The sequence below is a fragment of the Lemur catta genome, chromosome 5, assembly GCF_020740605.2.
Source record: "Lemur catta isolate mLemCat1 chromosome 5, mLemCat1.pri, whole genome shotgun sequence".
Classification (NCBI taxonomy): Eukaryota; Metazoa; Chordata; class Mammalia; order Primates; family Lemuridae; genus Lemur; species Lemur catta.
This window is the reverse complement of record NC_059132.1, coordinates 107,941,233-107,968,128: the sequence shown is the minus strand read 5'-3', so window position 1 is coordinate 107,968,128 and position 26,896 is coordinate 107,941,233. Positions and strand designations below refer to the sequence as shown.

The following is a 26,896-nucleotide window of genomic DNA, read 5'->3' as shown; positions in this document are numbered from 1 at the left end:
GAGTAAAGTGCTGGACATGAGCTGAATTTCTAAATCAGAGTTTCTCAAATTTGGCCCTATTGAAATTTAAGGCCAGATAATGATTTGTTATAGAGACTGTCCTGCACATTTCAGGATTTTTGAACAATGTCCCTGTCCTCTACTCACTAGATGCCTGTTGTACAACCAAAATTTCCCAAGGTTCCTGGGAAGGAAATAGCTCCTGACTGAAAATTGTAACACTAAGGCTAGAAAATACCAGGTCAAAAGGAAGCAAATGAACACTTGAATATACTATTACTCCAAATGCAAAGTGGAAAAGCATTAGCAATATTGAACACAGTTGGCTCTGGAAATCATACAGTGCAAAGCTTAATGCAGAGAAAATTACTAAGTCATTATGCAAATTACTTGAATATATGTAATCATCATCATCATTGTCATCATTATGGCCCCAAACTACCTAAGCATGTCGTGATCAGAAAAATGTTTAAAAAATATCATATTTATAGCAACTTTATTCATAATTCCAAAACTTGGAAGCAGCCAAGATGTTCTTCAGTAGGTGAATGGATAAATAAACTGTGGCACATCCATATAAAGGATGGAATATTAATCAGCACTAAAAATAAATGAGCTATCAAGCCATGAAAAGACATGGAGGATGATTAAATGCATAAGATTCTATGAAAAAAACAATCTGAAAATGCTACAAACAGTATGATTTCAGCTATATGACATTCTGGAAAAGAAAAACTATGGAAACAGTACAAAGATCAGAGGTCGCTAGGGGTTCAAGGGGTGGGAGGGACGAACAGGTGGAGCACAGAGGATTTTTAGGGCAGTGAAACTACTCTGTGCTCTAATGGTAGATCCATGTCATCATACATTTGCCAAAAACCATGGAACGTACATCAGGAGTAAACCCTAATGTAAACTCTGGACTTTGGGTGATGCCAGTCCAATGTAGGTTCATCAGTTGTACCAAATGTACCACTCTGGTGGAGTGGGTGTTGTTAATGAAGGGGGTATGCATGTGTGGAGGAAGGGGCTTTATGGGAAATCTCTATACATTCTGCTCAATTTTGCTATGAACTTAAAACTGTTATAAAAAATAAAGTCTATTTATCCCTCCAAATTATTTGAATTATTTATTCATGAGCACATGTAAATTGCTAATAATATTATGACATAAGTTTTCACTGTGAGGTTTGGCTAGTAAAAAAATCGCCAGTGTCATTGTGAAGTGATTAAAGACTTCAATCTCAGTTTTTAAATACAATCCCTTTCACAAGGATTTGTGAAATAGTCCATTTTCCTACACTGGACTACAGGGATAAAGCCACAGAGAATATTCAGACAGTGGGTGTAGGAGCTGAGAAAATGTTACCTTAGATATAAAGGTATAAAATCTTAATTCATGTCACATGAGATACATTTTTTAAAGAGCAAAAAAGTAAAAAATCAGGTCTGGTCATTAAAATAACAACCTTGGTATTACTGTGTATGTTAGTTTGCAGAAGGTGGAAAAGTACTCAAGGATGTTTTCTTCTTAAATAGTTACGAGAACAATAACATAATCAAAACCAATTATTATATTCCATAAATATCCAAAACAACCAATGTGCAGGTTTACATAATGTCTAAAAGCACACACTGATAGCCATGAAAACTGGAAAGGCAAGTGCTCTCTTGGTAAGTTTATCTCATCATGTTGTGCAGACTTATTTTATTCCCAGTAAAAGCTAATAGAAATCAAAGCATGAGCTCTTGTGTTGAGATAAGGAATACATTTAACTTTCTCTGTGTTGTACTCACTGCTTATCTCTAACATCCAGCATAGTTCCTGAAACAGTAGATATTCAACTAATACTGTTGAATGAAGCATGATATGAATGTGAGGCTCTTCTCTGAGGAAATACACCCTATCATGTGTTTATCACTATAATTTATTGAATTTTAACACATTAATCTGATAAATAAAAATATGACTTATAAAAGTCATCTGCACACAATGATGCATTATTGAGATTCAAATGTCATTTTTGAACTGACAAATCTCAAGATCTTACAAAATAATGATATCTCCTTCCTTGGAAAAGACCAAGAAATGTAAAAGATTTTTTTGAGAGCAAAATTAAAAAGAAGTACATGGACATGAAATTTGTCTACACCCAAATATGACCCTAGTGATAAATATATGAATTAAAGTATGGACAATTTTAATATATAATTATTTTAAAAATAGAAACACCAGAAGTGCTCTCAGCTTGTAAATATTTTCCTAGAAATATGATGCTAAAAATATGATGCTGAAAAGGATCAACAAAAAGATTTCCGGAAAATGCACACACTAATATAGCCATGATTTTTAAAAATACAGAAAATAAACTGTTGCTACTATTTAATAAGGTAAACTAACCAAAGAGTGATCTAAAATTGTCCACATTCTCCATTAACAGTGTATTATTTCTTTTTCCTAAAATTGAAATTAAGAAAAATTTAAATAAGAAGCAAAAAAAATCAAGTAAATGAAACTACCATTGAAAGTATATGCTTTCTGACTGATATGGAAGACAAATTCTAGTCATGGAGATATTATCTCACTTAGGTTGACATTGTCAGACTTTTTGCTGCCACTACTACAAGTAAGATAACTCTGTCATGGATGAACAATTACTAAAGACTTTTCTACCTTGTTTATTTTAACTTTCATTATTAAATATTTTTTAAATAACCAAAGAAAATTAAGATATCATATTTGCAGACAAACTCAGAATATATTGAATTATGCAATATTTAGTATATACTTAATAAATTTGCACATAAGTGTGATAAGAACATTAGAGTGATATCTTTCTAAGGCATATGCAGAATTTAACAATTTTGACACATTGAATACATCTCAACATCCAAGACAAATATAATTTCATTAGAAAGCATAGTGATAAGTGAGTAATAACCAGTGTGAATTCCTCAGGGGCTGTCTAATTTCAGATGACAAATCACTGGGGATGTCATTTTTAATTTTTAATCTTGAACAGGGGCAGTGAAGCAGGCTATGCTAAAATATTGTTGGAATATTGTTTTTAAGGTGTTTAGTACGTGGACTAAAGTGAGGGACAGGTTTTTTTTTTTTTTAATTGCGTTCAGACCTGGGATAGGAAAAATTTTAAAGAACCAGAGAAAGTAATAAAACAATAACAAGTATTAATATATTTAATACTATTAAGGTATGTCTTATCTGAATGAAGGAGTAAATCATACCAAAGAAAATATCTAAATTTACCTCTGATTAATTATACCTTCCAACAGAATATTCTGGGGTTCTGAGGGAACGAAATGACTGCAGGGGCACACCCACTCATCCACATACCAGCTCACACCCATTTCTCAACTGCTAGTGCTTTGCTTCCTTTGCCACTTAAAACCGTATTTAGCCAACCAGTAGAAAGAGCAGGAGCAAATATAGGACAGACCCAGATAGATCCTATCAGTATAATATACAAAGAGGGTACCCAAAACAGCTACTGGAAAAAGAATCCCAATAAATTAAATTACAAATGACATGACCAAATTAAAATATAGACTGTTTTAAAAGAATAATCACTGCTCATGCAGTTGGAATTAATATGGTGGGGACATAATTATACACAGCAATCATTAAGTAGTAAAAACATAAACAATAGAGTAAAAAATATAATTTTTCTCTACTTCAACTGTTTTTCTTCTTCAGTCCATCCTTTATTTGTAATCAGAGGTATTTTTCTTAAGTGCAAAAGTAACTGCGATGCAGGAACTCTTATTGCTGGCAGGAATACAAAATGATACAGTCACTTTGGAAGAGAGTTTGGCAATTTATTGCAAAACTGAACATATTCTTACTATATGATCCAGCAATTGGACTCCCTGGTATTTACTCAGATGAGTTGAAAACTGATGTCCACGTAAATACCTACACACAGATGTTTATAGAACTTTATTCATAATTGCCAAAGCTTAGAATCAATCAAGATTTTCCTTAGTAGATGAATGGATAAATAAACTTTGGCACATCCAGACAATGAAACAGTCTAAAAAAAATGAGCTATGGAGAGAGGGGAAGAATTGGGAAATGTTGGTCAAAGGATACAAAATTTCTGTTAGAGAGGAGGAATAAATTCAAGAGATTTATTGTACAACGTGGTGACTATAGTTAATAACAATGTATCGTATTTTTGAAAATTTCTGAGAGTAGATTTTAAGTGTTCTCATAACAAAAAAAAGACAAGTATGTGAGGTAATGCATTTGTCAATTAGCTTGATTCAGATATCCCACAATGCATACATATATTTCAAAACAACATATTATAGTGAATAAATGTAAACAATTTTTATGTGCCAATTTAAATCAATCAAGAAAATAAAAGTACTTAAAATGAGCTATCAAATCATGAAATGACTTGGAGGAAACTTAAATGCATATTAGTAAGTGAAAGAAGCCAATCTGTAAAGGCTCCATACTGTCTGAATCCAACTATATGACTCTCTGGAAAACGCCAAACTGTGAAGACAGTAAAAGGATCAGCAGTTTCTAGGGGTTAAAGGAGGAGGGATGAATGAATAGGTGGAGCACAGAGAAATTTAAGGGCTATAATGGTGCATGACATGTCATTATACATTTACTAGAACTCGTAAAATGTACAGCACCAAGCATGAATATTGATTAGCATCCTCAATTCAGTGACACAACGCTGCTTTAAAATTAACTGCATTCTGTGCTGATAGAGTTTCAATTAGTAGCCATTTTACTTGTTATGCAGTATAGAGAAACAGGAATACAATAAAAAGTTTCTTTTAGTCTTATATTAATTCGGAAAGCTTTTCATATAATATAATTGTTACAAAAAACAAAATTATACCACCCTTTAGTATTATCCTGTGTTCCAAGTAGAAAGGCATCAATATAACTTAAAAGCATAGACACTTTTAAAGGTAAGGAAAATAGGTGAAACTAGTTAACAGGTTAACTCACTCAGCATGAGGTAGCAGTAAAATACAGTTCACCTACAAATTGAAAAAATAAAAAAGGAGCAGAACGGAAATAGGAAAAAAGGAAGGTAATAGCAGGAGAGGCTGGAATATACATCTTTCTTCTTCCCTCTGATCCCATGGAGCTATAAGTTCTGAGTGATGAGCAAGATGAAGAGAGGGGACGGGGGAAGGGGAAGGGTCGCAGGGCTGTGCAGCGCTGCCTGGAGCCACCACTACTGCCTTCTCAGGTTGTGGAGCTAGTCCCCTCCATGTTGGCATAGCCAGGGCACGACTCAGAGGCCTCACCCACTGCATTGCTGCCTCTGCAGAATGCAAGAGAATGCAGTTTCAACTTCAGTCTCAGCCTCGGTTCTGTGCATTCCTAGGTGGCAGGGGACTGTGACAGCAGTAGGTGAGGGCCTCTTGGTGGGCTGCTCCCTGCTGCGTAGCCTCTGGAGGAGCCCACGCAGCTGCTGCCACCGTTCTGGTCTGTTGGGTGAGACTAGTGACACAATTGTTACTATTATAGAAAAAAATGTGGCTCACGTTTTGTTTAAAAAATTCTTGAGATACCTTTAAGACGCTTGAATGTCAGGCAAATAATTGCTACACATAGATATGAGTTTTCTTCTGTGATTTTTTTTTTTATTATAAAGTAATTTTCCAATTTTGAATGGACCAACATAATTGGCAGCACTCTTTCTGGCAAAGGGTTATTCCCCGGTTGTAAAAATGTGCTTCCAGACCCATGATCTCTTATCATTCCAGTAGTGCTTTATCACGGACGCTTTGAGCTGGAAGGAGCTTTAGAGATGATCTTCATTTTGGAAATGACTAAACTATGATCCAGAGAAGTTAGTGACTTACTAAGCCACACAAGTGGCATTACAATGATACTATTCTAATATAAGGAAAAGCCCATTATTAATTGAATTTACTATACTTTATTGGCAGAATAGAAATGAATCTAAAAATCAGAACAGGCCTTTTTACTAGAGAAATTGGTAGGTGTCACTGACAACTGGCCCACTAAATATTCATATTTTATTTTTCTTTAATCCAAGATGTGTAATTTGATATTACTGATCCAAATAATTTAAGTGATAAAGCCCAGCTTAAAGCCCATTAGTCACAGTATTCATATTCCAGTTTTGCTCACACTCACATATTTTACCTCTTTGAACACTAAATAAGTGCTGTCCCAAAACAGATATAAAATGAGTCTTATAAGAAATCATTCCAAAGACAACTACAAATACCCACAACTCAGGAAAACCATCTTATTAGACTATTGTTACTACTGAAGTGAACAGCATAACAGAATTTGTTACAAGTTAGTAAAAAAAGGAAGTTTTTTGGTTAACAGATATTTTTAAACTTTTCAGTGAGATTGAAGTAATTTATGTCATTCCTTATTAGAGACAGTTTACTTAATATGAATTTATGAATTTATGCTGTAATTAAACATATGTTCTTTTTTTTTTTTTTTTTTTTGAGACAGCGTCTCGCTCTGTTGCCTGGGCTAGAGTGCCGTGGTGTCAGCCTAGCTCACAGCAACCTCAAACTCCTGGGCTCAAGCAATCCTCCTGCCTCAGCCTCCCCAGTAGCTGGGACTACAGGCATACACCACCATGCCCAGCTAATTTTATATATATATATATTTAGTTTTCCAGCTAATTTCTTTCTATTTTTTTTAGTAGAAACAGGGTCTTGCTCTTGCTCAGGGTGGTCTTGAAGTCCTGAGCTCAAACGATCCACGCTCCTCAGCCTCCCAGAGTGCTAGGATTACAGGCATGAGCCACTGTGCCTGGCCAAACATATGTTCTTATATAACATTAGACAAAAAGTAAAACATGTCTGCCAAGGATGGAAGCTTCAACATTTCATTACAGAAAAATAATTCTGCATATAAATGCAAAAGTACTTTCAACCATATTAATTTTCACCACTCTTGTGCATTAGTAGATATATATACATTGTCTGCACTGCTTAACTTTAGAGTATGACTATAAATTTGATTTATCATTAAAAATATCAATAAAGATTTAAGGCTGAAATTAATAAAATTCTTATCTTAAGTCAATAGAAGACAGAAATTACATGATTTAGTTGCTCCCCAATTTATAGTACAATACAGAGGCATGTGTTTACATGGGAGACAGACATATGTAATGCCTATAAATTTCAGGTAGATTTTTTGTTATTCCATATGGGAACCCCAAAGCCCTTTGGAAAAAAAAATCATTAATCAATTGCAAGTTTTGCTGCCTCTAGAAACAAAACTAATTGGACTGCATATGATTTTAGAATTTGAAACTGTATTTTCACAAGGAATAATCCTAATTTAGATAATAATATTAGCAAGGTTTAAGATAGCCATTACAGGAGGAAATAAAACTGTGTTAAAAAATACTTTAATTCTTGGGAGATTGAATGGAAACACCTGTGCGCTATTGAGATAAATCCACATCACGCACTGAATGTAGAGAAAGAACATACCCAGGTGCTCACACATCTGCCGCAAGTGGTGATTTTGAAATCCCCGTAGAGATCTTTGATGGCACCAGTTGTGAAGAAGCCTTCCACCATCAGCAGAATGCCATACACAAAGAACGCAGCTGCGATGCCGTAGATCACATACTTAAAGATGTCAATCCTGAGAGAGAAAAGACAAAGGGATTTATTTTGTTAACTTTTTATTGCTGGTCTGCAGAAATTGATTCTCATGTATGTACCCATGGTTCTTTTGGAATGAAAGTTATAGAATATTTATGTCCATAATGGAGGTTGGATTTAGAAACACTTTTGCTTTATATGTCTGATGTTTATATATAAATTTTGTTCTGCCACTTCCAATATTTGTTGACAAGGCATTTGGAGTTCTCAGGTTTGTAGGTTTCTTTTTCTTCCCTTCAAGTGTCCCCCCTCCTCTGGTTCGTACAAACTGTAGTCTTGAATAAGCAGTAAATCATACTTCTTAAGGAGTTTGCTGTTTATTTACTTGTTAAGTAGATAATCATCATACAAGTTCTCAAATTAGGACAAAATTCCAAAGATAAAGATTTATGTACATTGTTTAAAAACACAGAATTTTTAAAATTTATATTAAAAGAGGGAGGAAGCTTTACGGTGAATGATGCAGTAGTTTTACATAAAATGGCATAAATCCCATACATTTGTTATTATAAATAGTCAATTATAGTTGTGTTTTTATACTTCCCATAAAACATCATTAATATTTGCTGATGGTAATATCAATAACGGAAAACATGTGGTTTTACAGATAAATTGTAACTTTGACAATTAAGTCTTTTAGGTAGAATCATTAATGGATATTATATGGAATTGGGCCTAAGCCAGATTATAGCATAATTCCATAGAGGCGTGAGGAGATACTCTTCCTTTTCTCACAATGGATGCCCAGTGAAAAAAAATCCATGTGGCTAAAATAAAATATTTATATAGAAAATATAAAAGGGTACACACACATAACTGATACATAGATGATAGATGGATATATGAATAGATAATTCTTTTTCCATAGCTCTGTAACTAGTAAATGAATATTCAATAGGATTAAAAAGTACAATTTGCCCATTTATGAATTAAGATTCCAGAATTTCCCCTACGGTCTGAGGAAGGAGGGCAGTTCTGTTGACACCTTGACTTTAGACTTCTGGCTTCCCAACTATGAGATAATACATTTCTGTTGTTTTAAGATATCAGTTTGTGGTAACTTGTTATGGCAGTCACAGGAAACTATACAGTTAATTAATGAATTTATTTATTATGGTTTATTTTTTCTGAATGTACGGCCTGCATGAAAGAAATTCTGACATTGTCTAGTGCACTTGTATGTTACAAATCATTTTTAGAATACAATAGTTTGACAGTAATGCAGACAAGTTGCTAGAGTATGTAACATTTCTTTCTAGAGTTGAGAAATAGCAATTTTAATGGGCAGGAAATGGCTGCTTCTTCCTAGGTACTTAAAACCAACGCCTGACTGATTAGGAGATGAGTCAATCTTCAAGTCTAGGGTATAGTTATTGAAGTTGATGGTTCCAGTTGCTTTTCTACTAGACTTTAGAAAAGACTGTAATCAGTAATTAACTACATTGAGCTGCTTTGGAATGTTCACAATTGTGTTAAAGAAAATTCATGTTTTATTGTTCTTTATTGAGGTAAAGGTCACGTTAACATGAGATTTATCTCTTAACAAATTTTTAAATGCTCCATACAGCATTGTTAACTATAAAGCACAAGGTTGTATAGCAGATCTCTAGAACTTTTTCATCTTACATGACTGAAACTCTAGCCACCGAACAGCAACTTCCCATTTTCCCAGCCTGTAGCCCTGGCAAAAACCATTCTACTTTCTGATTCTATGAGTTTTGACTATTTCATATATCTCATATAAAGTGGAATCATGCAATATTGTCCTTCTGTGACTGGTTTATTTCACTTAGTATAATGTCCTCAATTTTATCCATGTTGTAGCACAATAACAGGATTTCCTTCCTTTTTATGGCCATAAAATATCCCATTGTGGATATATCACATTTTCTTTATGCATTCATCCACTGATGGACATTCAGGCTGTTTCCTTATCTTGGCTATTGTGAATAATACTTCAGTGAACATGAGAGTACAGGTATCTCTTCAAGATCTTGATTTTAATTTCCTTGCATAAATATCCAGAAATGGGATTGTTGGATTATACAGTAATTTTAATTTTAATTTTTTGAGGAACTGCCACACCGTTTTCTGTAGTGGCTGTACCAGTTTACATTCCCACCAACAGTTGCAATTTCTCCAAATACTCACCAGCACTTGTTATTTTCCGTTTTGTTTTGTTTTTCATCATGGTCATCCTAGCAAGTGTGAGGTGATAGCTCATTGATTTGCATTTCTGAGATGGTTAGTGGTGCAGAACATCTTTTCATATACCTATTGGCTATTTGTAAATCTTCTCTGTAGAAATATCTATTGAAGTCCATTGCTCATTTTTAAATCTGGTATTTGTTTTCCGCTATTGAGTTACGGGAGTTCTTCATGTATTTTGGATATTATTTCCTAACCATATATTTCTCCCATTGTGTAGGTTGCCCTTTCACTCAGTTGATTATTCTCTTTTCTGCTCAGAAGCTTTTTATCTTGATTTACTCCTGCTTATTTTTGCTTTTGTTGCCTGTGCTTTTGGTATCATATCCAGGAAATCATTTCCAAGACCAATGCCATGAAGATTTTCTCCTATGTTTTCTTTTACAAGTTTCATAGTTTCAGGTCTTATGTTTAATCTTAAATCCATTTTGAGTTGATTTTTTTATGTACCCTATAACACTAACACTTTTTATTGAAGAGACTATCCTTTCCCCATGGTGTCTTCTTAGTACCCTTGTTGAAAATTAGTTGACCATATATGCTTGAGTTTATTTCTGGGTTCTTTATTCTGTTACAGTGGTCTATATATGTCTTTCTTTATGTCACTACCAAACTCTAGTGTTCCATAGCACAGCAGGGTAATTATAGCTAACAATAATTTATTGCATATGACAAAATAGCTAGAAGATTTGAAATGTCCCCAGAACAAAGATATGGTAAAAGTTTGAGGTGACAGATATCCTAACTACCCTGATTTTATCATTAGACTTTGCATGCATGTATCAAAATATCACATGTACCCCATAAATATGTACCATTATTATGTATAAATAATAAATAAATACCACATCTTTTGATTACTATAGATTTGTAATATGTTTCTAAATCAAGAAGTATGAGGCTTTACATTTTTTTCCCTAAGATTATTTGATTATTTGGAGCCCTTTGTTATTCCACATGAATTGTAGGATTTTCTCTACTTTTGTAAAAGATGTCATTGTGATTTTGATAGGGATTGCATTCATCTGTAAATTGCCTTGGTTAGTATGGCTATTTTAACAAAATTAAGTCTTTCAATCCATAACGTGGGATGTCTTCCCACTTAATTTTGTCTTCTTTAATTTCTCTCAGCAATGTTTTATAGTTTTCAGTGTACAAGTCTTTACCTCTTTGGTTAAGTTTATTTCTAAGTAATTTTTTCTTTTTGATGTTGTTTTAAATGGAATTGTATAGGTATGAATTCAATCCTCTTAGATCTGTTAAGTCTTGTGTTGTGACCTAACATGTGATACATCCTGGTGAATGTTCCAGGTGGACTTGAGAAAAATGAGTATCCAACTGCTGTCAGGTGGAATGTTCTGAATGTGTCTATTATGTTCATTTGGTGTATTGTGTGGTTTAAGTCTCTGTTTCCTGTCTCAATATTCCATCCATTATTGAAGGTGAACTGCTGAAACCTCATACTATGATTGGGCTGCTGTTTTTTCTCCCTTCAGGTCTGTCAATGTTTGCAGAACAATGTTTTCCTTCCTCCCTCATTGTGAGCCTTCTCTCAATTTCTCTGAGTTGTTCTCAGAGGCCCCCACGTATCCAAACTCTGCCAATGCTGTCAGTGCTCAGAAGGACATTAGACAGAAACCCGTCCCTTGGGCATCCCTCTGCAAAGCCAGAGCATTGGGTGCTTGCCCCACCCTTCTCTTCTCCTCCTCTCTCAGTGTGAGCTCTGTGGCTTGGCAGAGGGGCTGATGTGGCTTAAGCGACATTGCTCTTCTCACCATGTCAGTGTGGCTATTCTGGGTTTTGTGCTCACCTGAGATACTGCAACCTCAAGTAAATTCTAGAAATTTCATAAAAGTATTGATCTGTACATAATTTTTAAATTGGTGTTTCTGTGCACGAACGTGGGCGGAGACTTACTATCCCTTCACCTTGCTGATGTAATTCCTCCCAAATTCATGCTTTATTTAATTAAAATGTATGTGGCCTTCAAGTCTGGTATTTATGCTGTTAGTATAATTGCAAATTATTGATGATAATTATAACAATCATAAATTTTTTGGTTTTCTCTTTTCAAAATTTAACTTGAGCACTTTGTAAGAATACCTGGCAGTATGTACTGAAATAAACTGGCCTAGCTATGTGTTAATTTCCTATGGTTGCTCTAACAAATTACCACAAACTTGGTAGCTTAAAACAACATACACTTACTTTCTGATGATTCTGGAGATCAGAAATTTGAAATCAGTTTCACTGGGCCAAAATCAAGGTGTTGGCAGTGCCCCACTGTTTCCAGAGACTCCAGGGGAAGGTTTCCTTGCACTTTTCCTGCTTCTAGAGTGGCATTCTCTGCTTTCCTTGGCTAGCGTCCCCTTCTCCATCTTCAAAGCCAGCAGGTAGCATCTTGTTTCATTAATCACATTGGTTTCTTCTTCTCCAGTCAAATAGCTCTCTGCTTTCCTCTTATAAGGACACATGTGTTAGATTTAGGGCCCTGCCTGATAATCCAGGAGGAACTCCTCACCTCTGGATCCTGAACTTAATCACAACTTCAAAGTCTGTGTTACCGTATAAGGTAACATATACAGGCTACAGGGACCAGGACCTGGATATTGTTGGGGGCCATTATTCAGCCTGCCACAAGCTATAGACTTTATTGAAGCTGAATGTTAATTTATTGACATTAAAGTATTCTTCCATAAAGTTTTTCTTCAAACAATCTGAAGACGGATATTTCCTAACATTAGGATCCAAAATTCATTTCAAAATTTTAAATCATCAAAATATTTAAATTGCAATCAATGGGAATTATCTTATTGACTTGATTCCCTCCACTTTATCACAAAAGTGTTCTTTTATCAGCATGCAATATATGAACTTAACAGAACAAAGATTTCAAATATTATATTAACAAATAAACTCTTCTCTACATAAATATGAGTTTTTTCAATGATATGTTAACACGATGCATAAATAATCCTTGATGGTGAAGTCACTGATTATGAGCCCACAAGAGGCTCAAACAGAGAATCAACAGAAGTTCTGCCTTTCCTTCACGGCTCTTGCCTTCCAAGGTGACAGTCCATGTTATCCTTCTTAAGGGGTTAATGCCAGGACTTTATACCTCCTTTCTAAATGCAACCTTTCACATTTGGCAACGTTGCTGTTTTACTGATTATACAAGCAATATATGTTCATTGTAGAAAAAAATGTTTTAAAAAAGCAAAACAAAAACACAGACTTCACTGTTTGCCCTATCAGATTTTTATTCATATGAATTTCAATGAATTCCAAAAAGCTATGTTTATTATATATTGTTTTGAAAACTTTCTTTTTAGTTTACATATTATGAATATTCTAAACTAGTATATACTTGTTTCAATAATTTTTAAGATTATGGCACATTCTATTATTTGAAGATATCATAATATATTTCACCAATTCCCTAACTGTGTTCAGTGGTAGGGAGAGTAATGGGCCCCAAAGATGTTCTCATCCTAATCCCCAGAACCTGCAAATATGTTACCTTACAGAGCAAGAGGGATTTGGCTGATGGGATTACATCAATGATCTTGAGGTGGGTAGATTTTCCTGGATTATCTGGGTGGGCCTTAATGTAATCTCGAAGGTCCTTAAGAGTGAAAGAGGCAAAGGAGGCGGAGTCAGACTCAGGGAGAGATCTGACCGTGCCACGCTGCTGGCGCTGAGGAGCTAAGGGGACTGTGAGCCAGGGAGTGCAGGGGCCTCTGGAAGCTGGACCAGGCAAGGGCTCAGCTTCTCCCCAAGAGCCTCCAGATGGAGCACAGTTCTGCCAGCACCTTGATTTCAGCGCATTTCAATAAGCCCAGTAAGACCCATTTTCAGACTTCTGACTTCCAGAACTGTAAGAAAATAAATTTTGCTGTTTTAAGTCATTAAATTTGTGGTAATTTGTTTTGCAGCAGCAACAGGAAGCTAGTGCATTACCATTACAAACAGCATGGTAATAATGATGATTTTAGATAATTTTTGTTCAGTCTAGATTGTTTCCCTGGGATAAATTCCTAGAAAAATTTAAGGTTCATATGGTCAAAAGGGTGTCCAGAAAGTTTGTGCCAAAATAAAAATGCTTTGATAAAGAGCAAGAGGTTCTATTCTCTGTTTCCTAATGCCAGCTATTATAATTTAATTTTTCTGATAAAACATTAATAGCTTAAAAATGGGCATAATTTTAAATTACTTTTCTTAGTTCACTAGTGAGGAAGAACATATATTTATAAGGTATTAATCTTTTGTATTTTTATTGGTAAACTTATTTTTATTTTTCCATTTTTTCCTTAAATATTTTGTTATTGATAACAGTAACTTATCAATTCATTTATTATTGTCATGTAAGCTGCAAATATTCTTGTTTTCATATACCTTTTAATGTTTTTTATAGCACTTTAATGAGTAAAATTTTAATTTATATTATGTCAAATACATAAATATTTTCCTTTGTGATTTCTTGTATTGCTTATATATAATGCTTCCTACCTGATGATAAGTGAAACCTTAATTTATATTTTCTTCTAGTTTTTACAAATTAACAACTCTTAAATTATAATTTTTAACCACCCCAAATTTTTTTGGTAAAAATATAAAGTAGGGACATAGTTTTATATGTATTTGTAAGTATTTACATGTACTTGAGTCTCTTTTTGCCTTTCTGTTCTGTTTCATTGGATATATTTTTCTACGTCTGTGACAACAGCATATGGTACTAATCATTGTAGCTTCTCCACTCTCTCTATCTGGTTAGCCTGATGCATCCTTGAACTCGGTCAAAGTGGTAATTCCACCATTCTCTGATTCATATCTCCTTTGTCTGAGGAGGAAGGCACTTTGCTCACCTGCCTTTCATGTCACTGCTTGAGGACAAAGAATTGTCTTGTTCTGCCATTCATCCCTATATATTAGCACAGTGATTGGCACATAGTATTATCTAATATTTTTTGCTGAAGTGAATGAATTCATTAAAAGACTAACCAGACAAAAGATTAACCCTGAAAAAGATATCTACATATTTGAAAACAGGAATATTACAGAAGTATAATAAATTTAAAGAGTTTAAAATATATCTTCATACTTGATATTCACAATAACCCAACTAATGAAACAGTCATGATTACTAAGATACCTATTTGCGAATAAACAAGACTAAGTGAATTACAGCTTCTAAACATCTCAGAACTGGAAGTTCATTACCAGCCTTTTCTAAACATCTTCATTGACAGGAAAATCACTACATTTCAAGGAAGTCCATGTACTCTTTACAAAACTAAACTTTTGGAATGGAATTTTTACTGAGCTAAAAAAACTATTTCTCTATGAATTGTAATACTTTGACCTAAGGCTCTCTCTTTGAACCATAAAGAACAAAGCAAGTTTCCTTCTACCTGATGACCTTTCAAATATTATTTGAATGAAATTATCATGCTCTCATTTATAAATATTTTTCCCTAGAGCTGCTATATTTCTGGTTGTTAGAAAAGAGAACAGAAATTAGATCTTTGAATTCCAATCCAGTCTGAAAGTTACTCAGATACTTATCTGTGCTGAAATGTCTACCCTAATCAACTAGTAAAACAGTAGGGGTTTTATGGTAAGTAGAGTGTGTCCAGGGACAGACAGACTTTAGGGAGCATGATACAGGGCATTACAATTATGATACAGCTTCAGGGAAGACATCATCATCATCATCTTATCATCATCATCATCATCATTTTCATCACCGTCATAATAGTAAATAGTTGTATAATGCTTATTGTGTGCCAGCCATGTTAGAATATCATTTAATTTTATTGTCATAGAAACCTTGGGATGTAGGCAGCATTTAGTGTGGCCTTTTTGCTGATAAGGGATTGAAGCAGAGAGGTTCAATAACTTGCCCATGATAAGAAATCTAGAAAAGGGCAGAGCCAACATGAAACAAAGGTGGAAAGTTTTGCTCTAGAATCTATTTATTTATTTGTTCATTTATTTATTTAATTTCAGAATATTACAGGGGTGCAAATGTTTTAGTTACATGAATTGCTTTTGTACAGTATGAGTCAAAGTTATAAGTTTGGCCATCACTTATATAGTATGCATTGTACCCATTAGGTGTGAATTTACTCATACCCTCCTCCCCCCTCCCACCTACTTGATTTCCATTGAATTTTACTACGTGTGTACATGAGTGTTGATCTATAAGTGTCAATTTAGTAGTGAGTACATGTGGTTATTTATTGTTCTTCCATGCTTATGATACTTTACTTAAAAGGATGGTCTCCAGTTCCATCCACGTTGTTACAAAAAGTATTAGTTCACCATTTTTTTTTTCTAATGGCTGAGCAATACTCCCTGGTATACATAAACCACATTTTATTGATCACTCATGTACTGATGGGCACTTGAGTTGTTTCCACATTTTTGTGATTGTGAATTGTGCTGCTATAAACATTCGAGTCCAAATGTCTTTTTATAAAATGTCTTTTTTTGCTTTGTGTAAATACTCAGTAGTGGGATTGTTGGATCAAATGGCAGGTCTACTTTTAGTTCTTTGAGGTATCTCCATACGAATTTCCATAGAGGTTGTACTAGTTTGCAGTCCCACCAACAGTATATAAGTGTTCCTTTCTCTCCACATCTGTTGTTTGGGGACTTTTTGATAAAAGCCATTCTCACTGGTGTTAGGTGATATCTCATTGTGGTTTTGACTTGCATTTCCCTAATGATTAGAGATGCTGAGCATTTTTTCATATGCTTATTGGCCATTAGTTTATCTTCTTTTGAAAAGCTTCTGTTCATGTCTTTTGAACACTTTTTAATGGGGTTATTTGATGTTTTCTTTATGCTTCACTGGAGTTCTTTGTAGATCTGGTTATTAGCCCTTTATTGGATATATAGCATGCAAATGTTTTCTCCCATTCTGTAGGTTGTCTATTTGCTCTACTGATTGTTTCCTTGGCTGTGCAGAAGATTTTTTTATTTAATAAGGTCCAATTTATTTATTTTTGTTGTTGATGTGATTACTTTTGGGGTCTTTCTCATAAATTCTTTGCCTAGGCCGATATTATCTACCACATTATGTTGTCTCTCTAACTAAATCTCTCATGGTCTAGGTATTTGGTTTTGTTGCTATTGTTAATTTACATTAGTGTTTCAGGATTTTTTTAAACACTTATTTGAGGACTGCCAGCCTGGCTGAAATATTGCCTAATGAAAAGCACACTATTTGATTATTATTTCAGAAGTGAGGAATTCAATAAGATTTTCCAAAACAAGTTCTAGCTATCACTTTGACTCTCCAAGACTAATCAATAATCTCACATCAATACTAATTTATCTGATCTTCAAACGGACTTCAGCAATCTGGTTTAACTGTCAACACCCTAGGCCAGTACAGATAGTTTTCACACTGTTATGATTTCTGTCAGCTTATGAAATCTTGCTTTGTCTTGCCATGAATTCATGGTTTTCCCTTCTCATTTCCACTCATTAAGCTACTGCTAACTGTTTCCTACCTCATTCACTTCCAAGGAATAACCATGAACTACAAGAAAACTTAGAAATGTACACACACATGAAGTTAGTTGAAACAAAAATCTATGTCTATTTCATCTGAGCTTACACTCTGATTTTGTTTTAGATAAAAAGGAACTAATTTTTTATATGCATCAAATATTAAATAATTTATTATGTAATGAACTCAGTTTTTGATACATTGATCTGAAATCACAGTCAATAAAAAAATCAATACAATTTTGAATATAAAATGCATTTACTATGGAATTCAATGGTATCAAAACTCAAATACAACCCTTATGTAATAAATTATAAGAGGGTATATTTATGAGAGAGGCTGTTCCCTGCCAAGTCCTCAGAAGAGTTATCCAAGAAGCCTAGTCACTTAGCAAAATTAGGGATTTGGATCACTTTACTATATCTAATTTTCTAACCATCTCCATATTTTATAATCTTATAGGAATGGGCTTGACAAATGAAAAATTCCTACCCTACTTCTTGCTCACTTTGTCAAATGAAATTTAGGCAGCAGCAGAGTAATAATACTCTAAGAAAAGGCTCTCCAAAAAAAAAGTCTGAATCCCAAATCAGAAAAATGTCCTCTGCATCACATAGCAGAAAGTGGCAGAGTCAGGATCTGTCTCCAGTGTTGAATGGGCCCCATTGGCTATGCTAAACAAACAGAAGTTGTTGTTAGAGTGTGGAATATCCTCTAATAGGAGCAGTGGGGTAAGTTACACACTTATCATCACAACAGTTTGGAACTAACAAATGACTTGGACTTGAGAACTAGGCTGACAGGTTAAAGATGAAAAGCTTCTGGAATACCAAGTAGACAAGAAGAGGTAGAGAGATACTAAAAATTATATAAATAGGTAATAGGTCACAAAATCTTTGAGAAATTCTTTGAGAAATTCACTCTTTTCCCTGTCTCTGGAGGTCTCCACACCTCAATTGGAATATGTCAAAACAATTAAATGGGTGACATTAGTTGGGAATGTAGGAGATCAGCTCCCATTGGCAGGAGCTGATGGTATTCAGAATTCTTAATACATTTCTGAAATACAGATTACATAAGGATGGGGATTATTCGAGAACTTATTTAAGATAAATATGTTACGCATGTTGGACAGATGATTATGAAACAGAACAGCCCTACTTCTGTGGGACTGCTATTGCCCTTCATGTGTTTCCCTTTAGACCTGGAGATGTTGCCCATGTTGGGAATGTGTGTATGTCTTTAAGAGGAAGGAAACAATGAAGAGGGAGAGAAAGAGAGAGAGAAGGAAATTTTGCAGTCTCTGAGATAAAGAGGGAGTAACTCTGGGGATCCTGAGGACCACCAGTGGAAGACTACAGGTGTGGGCAATTGGCTTTATCTTTTAGTTCACTCAACTAGTAAACAAACTCCTTTTACAAGTGTATGACGTAGGAGTAATTAATTTAATTGAATTAAGAATTAAGTATGTGAACGATGGAAAACAGAAACAGACTCTCTGTGTGTTGCTAAAATTAAACAAGTCTCTTCTCCACAATCATGCTCTTACATATTCTTTTCCAAACCTACTTTAGCTTATCTTCAAGCAGGGCGTATGGCCTGCCAACACATCGCTCCCTCTCCTTGCATTACAGTTCCCGATTTTCCATCCTCTGTTTCCCATTCACCTTTTCTGTTCCCCCAACACCCCGTAAGCTAATCCAGCACAGGGAAATCCCTATTTCCTCTAAACCTCTAGGTAACTTCTGATTTTATCAATTGGCACTAATGGCACTGGGAAGCCTACAGTACACATCTTCCCTCTTTGTTTTCATGAACTATTTGTGGCAGGGAGAATGTTTTAATTCATTTGATAGCTACACAGGGCCTATGTAAGGAATTGGAGTAATTTGAAATATGAAAAGAGAGATAATTTGAGCATTTACGTTTATTCCAATTAAAACGATATTCTTCCACTTCAAAATATGCATTACTGGTTTCACATTTAATTTTTAATATAACAGACCAAAGGTAAAAGTTCCAAATTAAACATATGATCTCTGATATTTGTCTAAAATCTCACTACCTTCAGAGCTTTAGTAGAGCTCTGTGACATTATTAAATTTTGTTGTCTAAATATCAAACGAAAATCTTAACAATTGATTGTGGATAGATGTATATAAGCATCTCATGCCATTTATTAGGTTTATGATTTCTTACAAACTTTTCATTCTACAACTAAATTTAGCAATTTGGATGTAGCCTAAACATAGAGAATCTGTAGATTTTAAGGACATCTGTGGTGGCTTAAAATAATGCACAGTGAGAACATATTTTGTCCAGGGTAGGCTGAGATAAAACTAAAAAGAAAATGTCAGTTTTATCACATTAAAATATATCCATGAAATCATTTTCTTAAGGCTCTCTGAAAACTAACCTACAAGAATCCAAAGTATTTTAATTATATTCCAAATGATGAATATCACTTATAATCTCATAAGGATTGATTCATGCTATTTGAATCTAGGGCATTGGTAACTGTTAAATTTTGGTTTTATGTGTATGCTTGTGTTTAATTTGATGGAAATTGATAAACTTTACTACATGCTTAAAAGATTCAAATTTAATGAATAATGCTAATTTTCAGAACTAATTTCTAAGACAAAATTATGCAGAGAAATATACAACTTTTCACTTGCTATTAATTTTTCACTTCCATTTTTCAGTGACCTTGGTGAAGCTCTGACTTGACGCTTCATAGTTAGGACTATAATTTTGCAATAATTTCACTTCTTAACTAAATGGCTAATCAATCCCCTTCCTCTAATTGCTATATATGTGTGGGGAGCGGGGACAAGGAGTGGGTTTTCCCAATCTCACAATGCTTTCTTCACTATATTTCTTATTTTTAAATCAGTCTTTCTCAAAGTTTTAAATGCCAATATATTTTAGGTAAACATAAGTATTTCAACTTTCGTTTTACTAAAAATTCTGCTATGTGCTCTGCCCCAGGGTGCACACCCTCCAGCCCCCAAAGTAGAGAATTGCTATTCTATTACTTGGTAGAAATATGCAACTGTATTCTCTTTTCATCTTCATGGGAAATTAGTAACTTTAATAGATAATAAATACAATTTGTGAAAAATACTTTGTTCAAGACAATCTGTCTATAGCTGATGGAGTACAAGGAAATTTAGCAATAAGATATATTTTTGATATTATAGTTGGAAGAAAGTTATCATCTACCTAGAAAGTTGCCTGGGTTGATAACTTTCCAAATGTCATCTTAATAGGATTTTAGGTCATAATTACACCAACACAACAGGATTTGCCCTGCGTATGTCAGAATTGTGATCAACCTCTTTTAGATGAAATGATAAGAGTAAAAAGCAAAGTTATCCTAGCCATCCATATAACCACTAAGATTTGTAAGTCTAACATCGTTCTTATTGCAGAAAAATTATATATGCATTAAGAATGTTTGAATTTATTTAGAATGACAAAAAAAGGAACAGGACAAACACTATATAGTATCAAGTAGCATGAAATAAAGACAAGAATTTGTAAGTGTAACAAAAGCTGTAATGGCTCAACAGACAAGGTTTATTATTAGCTGGGATTACAAAGAAATTGTAAAATAAATAATTTTCTTTTTGTGGACATAAAATCTCTGAATAGATTACCTGAATCAGCAATTTATTTGGAAATAAATTCTTCTATAACTCAATTCCAAACCCTGTTCTAATATTAATAAGAGACTGAAACTTCAACAGCAATCTTTTACTTCCAGACTGTGTGAGTTATTTTTCTGAAAAATATTATTTTAATATCATCATAATTTAGTGATTTCAGGAGTTTACATTTTATGAGGAAAAAGCATAATTTTTCTTTGCAAAAAACCTACTCAATTGTTTATGATTTATCCTTTTACAGAAAACACAAAGAAACTTTCATAATGATTATACAATTTCTGAAAGGCAGTGAAAGTAAGATGATATCATACCCATGGTTGAGTTTGTTTTTTTGAAAGGGTAGGAATACCCATGGAGTTTTGGTGATTTTCCTAGAATTAGTCACAGGGTCCAGATTTGTACCTGGCTCTGTTCTCTATTCCCTGTTCTATGCTATTAGAATAGCCTCTGCTCAAATTAAAAGAGCAAGAGAATTGCAAATATTCCACTTAATGGTACCTCAGTTGTGGACCTGACAGTCAAGGCACAGATCAAGCCCAAATTAAGTTGGCCTCTGGTCCTGTGCTAAGTGCCTTGTGTTGATTGCGAAGGTCAATGCTCTTCTGAATCACGTATGCCCTAAGAGTATTTATTTCATATATATCATTGCATCACTTAACTCTAGACCCCTATTTACTTAACACACAGCGGTATAAACACATACACTCAAAATAAGAAGCCATACTAGAGTGACTTACATGGTAAAAACATCCAGTGTATCTCCAGCAGTTCTTGCCATCTCAAAGTAGGTTTGCAGAATGTTGACAGTTCCAGAAAGTGCTTCATGACCGCAGCCACAGAACAGGGCAACGCCCGCATAGAGCAGGATGGTGGCAATCAGAGAAGCATAGGGAATGCCTCCCAGGCATTTAATACAACACTCAAAACACCCTGTAGAAGAATAACAGGGAAAAAATGAGAAATTCATTATTATTTGTTCATCTAAGTTAAAAGAGTTTTCAAACTTCAGAACTATGGGAAAGTACGTTTGCTTTGATAGATATTAGGTCAACCATGTAAATCAAGTCCTAGGGTGCCAGGGAGGATATTGAGACCAAGTTGCTTAATTATAAACCCATCCTCTACAGACAGGAGAATGCTTCCTACCACTGATGGCTTTCGCCTCTGCCACAAAACCCACAACGGCCCTTCCTTCTAATTAGTCTTCACCATACATGCATGTATGTCATTCTATTTTGAATCTAATGCTCTCAAATTTCACGTTTATGTTTTTATTTCAATGGTATTTATTCTTTTGAACTCCCTGTATCTGTATTTTTCCTTTTTCTTATAACAGATTTTTTATTGATATATCATAGTTGTATATATTTTGGGGGCAAATGAGATATTTTGATACATGTATACAATGTGTAATGATCAAATCAGGGTAATTGGGATAGCCATCATCTCAAACATTTCTTTCTTTCTTTATATTGAGAACATTACAATTCGTGTCTTCTAGCTATTTGGAAATAGCCAATAAATTATTAACTATAATTTCCCTACTGTGCTATCAAATATTAGAAGCTATTCCTTCTCTGTAACTGTATTTTTGGACCCATGAATCCATTGTTCAGTGAATTGAGGCCCTTTTGTTACAGCAGAGGGGTTGCGGGGGGCACGTTCATCATCTGTGGTGAACGTATCTTGCTCTTGCTTTGTAAACCTGTCTTGCCCTTCCACAATAAACTTCATTTCATGCTTAACAACAACAACAACAACAAAAACCAGTGAGTTGAAGACTGTTAGTGCATTGTGAACTCAATTTAGTAAACTTTGACCAGCAAACTTTAAATGTGGAAATAAATAGAATAGATAATATTTGAATACATGTTACATAGTAAGAGAAATTATTTTTGATTCCTTTGAGTTCAGATATGTTTATATATGTCATTTGTGTAGTGATCCATATTTCTTGCTATGGTTCGTGATTTTCAAAAATGAGAAAGACCACCCTGGCACATTAGAAAAGGGACAGTAGCAGACACACAAAGCAAATTTATCTCATTGCTCTTATCATCTGTAAAAAAGTGACAGAAGAGAATTTTCCTCATATGGTTCTTGTGAGGATTAAATGAATTAATATATAAAATAATACCTGACATAGAGTAACAACTCAATAAATGTTGGCTGCCATTATTAGACATAATTTTAACTATTATCAGTATTAACTATTATTGTGCTGTAATAGGGTTGTCAAAAATTCTTTGACCACAGTAGTCAAGTTCGTTTTTTGAAGCCTTGTCACTTAAGTCTTTCCTTATAGAAAGACAACTTTAAGCATTTAGCATGAGACATCAGAAAACCATGGTTAACATTCACAGTAAATGTCAGAATTTTTCAGGTGACTGCTAAATATCTTCTAAGAAAGTAACTAGAAATGTTTAAGTATCTCAGCTTTGCAATAAGAGATACTGAAGAGATGGTATGGCCAGCCACTGATGAAAAAGGAAAATTTAGGTAAGAAGGCTGACAGGCGGAGTGTCTCCTGGATGATCTCAGCTCCACATACACCCACTTCTATCCTCTCCCCGCCGCGCACACACTTCCTCATTCCAGAGACTTCCTCCCACTTTCCTCTTTTTGGAAATGCTTAATCAAATCCCTTTTTGTAATGCTGAAGCCCCCCACACATCACAGAAGAATTTTCCTTTTTCTTCAGAAACAAATAACAAAGGAGATTCCAAAATAGCTTGTTATTGTATGTAAGTCACAGGAAGATGCGTGGACATTTTCTCCAGAAGTCACGTATGTGTATAGCAACATACTAAGCATGTGATAATTGCAAAGTTCCTGTGTGAAGTAACTTTACATTCAGAGATTCAGCTTGTCTGCTATTTTAATGTTGCTCATTGAACTGGACTTCATGAGAATTTCATCTGCCCCAGAGGAATTTAAAAAAAGGAATCTGAACACTTCTCCACTTCAGTAGCTATGGTTTGTACAGACAAAATCATTTCCTGAACATTCCTCCTCCGAGACACACACACAGAGACACACACACACACACAATGGGGAAGTAGAAAAGGTTAGAACAGCTTGAAACTTCATATAATAGAAAAAAAATTTCACCAACAGATGGCTGAGACCAATGTGTGTAGTATCTGAATGTCATTGAACAGAGTCTAACAGGGTGGCAGAAAAATCTTTGGACTACTCTCTGTCTCTTGATGTTCTAAAATTTCCATCTCACTCATTATTTAAAAAATAATTTAGAAAGAAATAAAATTAGTACCAGTCCAAAGAAGAGCTACTCCTAATTTCGGCAGGTGTACTACATAGCCCCAGGGTTTCAAATCCCATTCTTCTATGATTTCTCTCCTTTGCTATTCTTGAAGCATTTGATGTGGTTATGGGAGATTTCTACTGCACACAATGGGGGTTATCAAAACCAGATGAATGTGTCCAAAAAACCCCCTTCAGAACAGAATAAGTTGAGATATAAAGAAAAGAGTCCAAACACCAAATGCAAAGGTAGGAGTTACCTTTTCTGGATCTTAAAGTTTACAACTGAGTAAAGATAAAATCACAGTGAGAATAGCTCAAGAGCAGATAAAGTGGTAAGCCCACGGATAATCACCAAAACCGCCACTGAGGACTTCTGATTAATGTGATTACTGACGCAGAGTCAGTTCCTACTTATTTCTCTTTTTCTCTACTGTGCTTTACATGGATCAATTCTAGCCTCTGCGTTCGCCTCTGTATCTGCAAGGGGAAGACTGGGGTCAATACATTACAGCATCAAGCGTAACTTCAAGTGAATAGCAGCTTTCAAATTTAGAAAAGCATGAGATAAATTTCAATACTGGGTAAAGTCAAACTGACAACCCTGAATTAATAGGCATTTCCAAATCAGTTTAAGGTCTCCAAATGAAATGAAAAAAAAATTTTTAATCCCCACTTAAATGCTGCCATTTAAATCCCTCAGAATTATATTACTGCATTCGCAAATGCAAATTCTTTGAAACGTCCGTTACTGCTAGGTCAGGCTAAAATCTTTTGATTTAAGATCTGATTCTCCACACAACTTTTATTCAAAAGGAGACAACTTGCAGCGTCTCACCACGCACATATTGCACTTGTAAGGGGCTGGATCCTAATTACCCCCACTCTTCCACAGAGCCTGAGCTGCCTATTGGATTTGAAAGAAGACTCAGAGCTCCCATCTGGGGAGGCAGCGCATTATTTCAGTATTCTCTCCAGCTGCCAGGATCCCACGTACTTGCTGGCAGGGGAGCTGCTTTCCACCCACAGTGAGGAACAGCCGTGGCAGAGCAGCAGGGTCGCCATAGCAACCAGGCCCCTGGCCCAGGACAGGCTCTCAACAATCCCCCTTTCAGGCTGAGGCTACTGCCGTCCCCCCTGCACCACGCTGTTGCGGAACTGCGAGTGAAAAAGCTCTGTGGGACCTGAGTATCAGTGAAGGCATAGTAAGCGGAGCGAGTGCTCACCCTGGAGAAAATGCCTTTCCTGAGAAAATCTCTAGCAAAATGATAACGATTACTTTGCACAGCAAACATTTTCAATACTAGATACTATAAAAATAGGGCCATTAATTCTCAGATAGAGCTGACGGCTCAAGTAGTGAACATAGAATTTGCATGTGATAGCCATTACCTATAGACACAAGCTTTCCTCATATCCAGTTTCTGGTTATGCGTTCACAAGTGAAATAATACTATGCCTTCAGCTTTAATATGAAAACAAATAATAAAAAAATTATGAGACATTCAACACATTCCCTGAAACATTACCCTTTGTCCAATGTTTAGTGAAGTTGTGGATTGACTTGTGATAATATAAACATTTTAAAGAAAATAGAAGTTCTTGAGATATGTCATCTTTTTTAAAAAATAGAATGAGATTTTTTTAAAAGACAATGATTAATTTACTTCCATTTAAACCTTGTAAAATAAACCCAAGTCTTTGCTTTTGCTCACTCCACAAACTGCACCAAAATGACGGGAAAAGAGCCTAAACCAACAAGAAAAAGACCATGAAACATACATAGACAACAGAAGAGAGGCCAACACAATTGTGGATTCTGGAAGAGAGATTGGCAAGTGAGGTTGACAAGTCAGACTGACAATCTGTTCATAGATAAATTGTTCCTAGTACTATTCACCAGGGAGTTGCTTCTTTCTCTCCTGATCTACAATGTTGTCTTTGTCATCATCAAGTATCCAGAGAGGTGTGGTTTGTTTGAGGGCCATTTATTCTGTTCCATTAGTCTATTTGTCCTTCCCTGGACCAACACCACACTGCTGTATAGTATGTCTGGATTTGTGGTGGAGAAATTCCCCCAACCAGTTCATCTTCCTCACACATGTCATGGCTATTCACTGCTTTTTTACTTTACAAAATAAATTTTAGAGCCAGTTTGATCAAACAAATTAATTCACTGGGATTCTGATTGGTACTGTTACATTGATTTTGTATCTAGTGTTATGCTTGCTGTTATTTTGTTGGTTAAAGACAGTCTCTTTTATTTTGAATTCTGTAACATGCTTTTTTCCCATCTGGTGAAACAATTTTTTGCTTTTCTCTTTTTTATTTGCCATTTCAATAAATTTTTCCAATCTAAGTTAAACTTGCATTCCTGAGAAAAACTCAATGAAGTTATACTGTATTTGTTAATACATTTCTAAATTTGTCATGCTGACTTTCTTCAATACTTTTGCATTTATCAATCTCTTTAACAAGTAATTACTGAGCCCTCACCAGGTGTCAGGCACTATGCTAATTGCTGAAGCTTTGGAAGTAAACAAAATCAACAAAAATCTCTGCT

At 34.9% G+C, this 26,896-nt stretch overlaps 1 protein-coding gene across 2 annotated transcripts in view; it reads right to left on the bottom strand.

The window, feature by feature from the left end:
• The window catches only part of GPM6A (glycoprotein M6A), a 297,190-nt gene that overhangs the window by 18,696 nt on the left and 251,598 nt on the right, over nucleotides 1-26,896 (bottom strand). The window contains exons 2-3 of one of the 2 annotated variants that reach the window (XM_045552474.1): nucleotides 21,807-21,999; nucleotides 7,492-7,648 (exon numbers count right to left, since the gene is read on the bottom strand). In XM_045552474.1, coding sequence (XP_045408430.1) covers nucleotides 7,492-7,648; nucleotides 21,807-21,999 — 350 coding nt within the window. Of the gene's footprint in view, nucleotides 1-7,491; nucleotides 7,649-21,802; nucleotides 22,000-26,896 lie in introns of those variants that run through there. The other variant, XM_045552475.1, reaches the window with a different exon arrangement.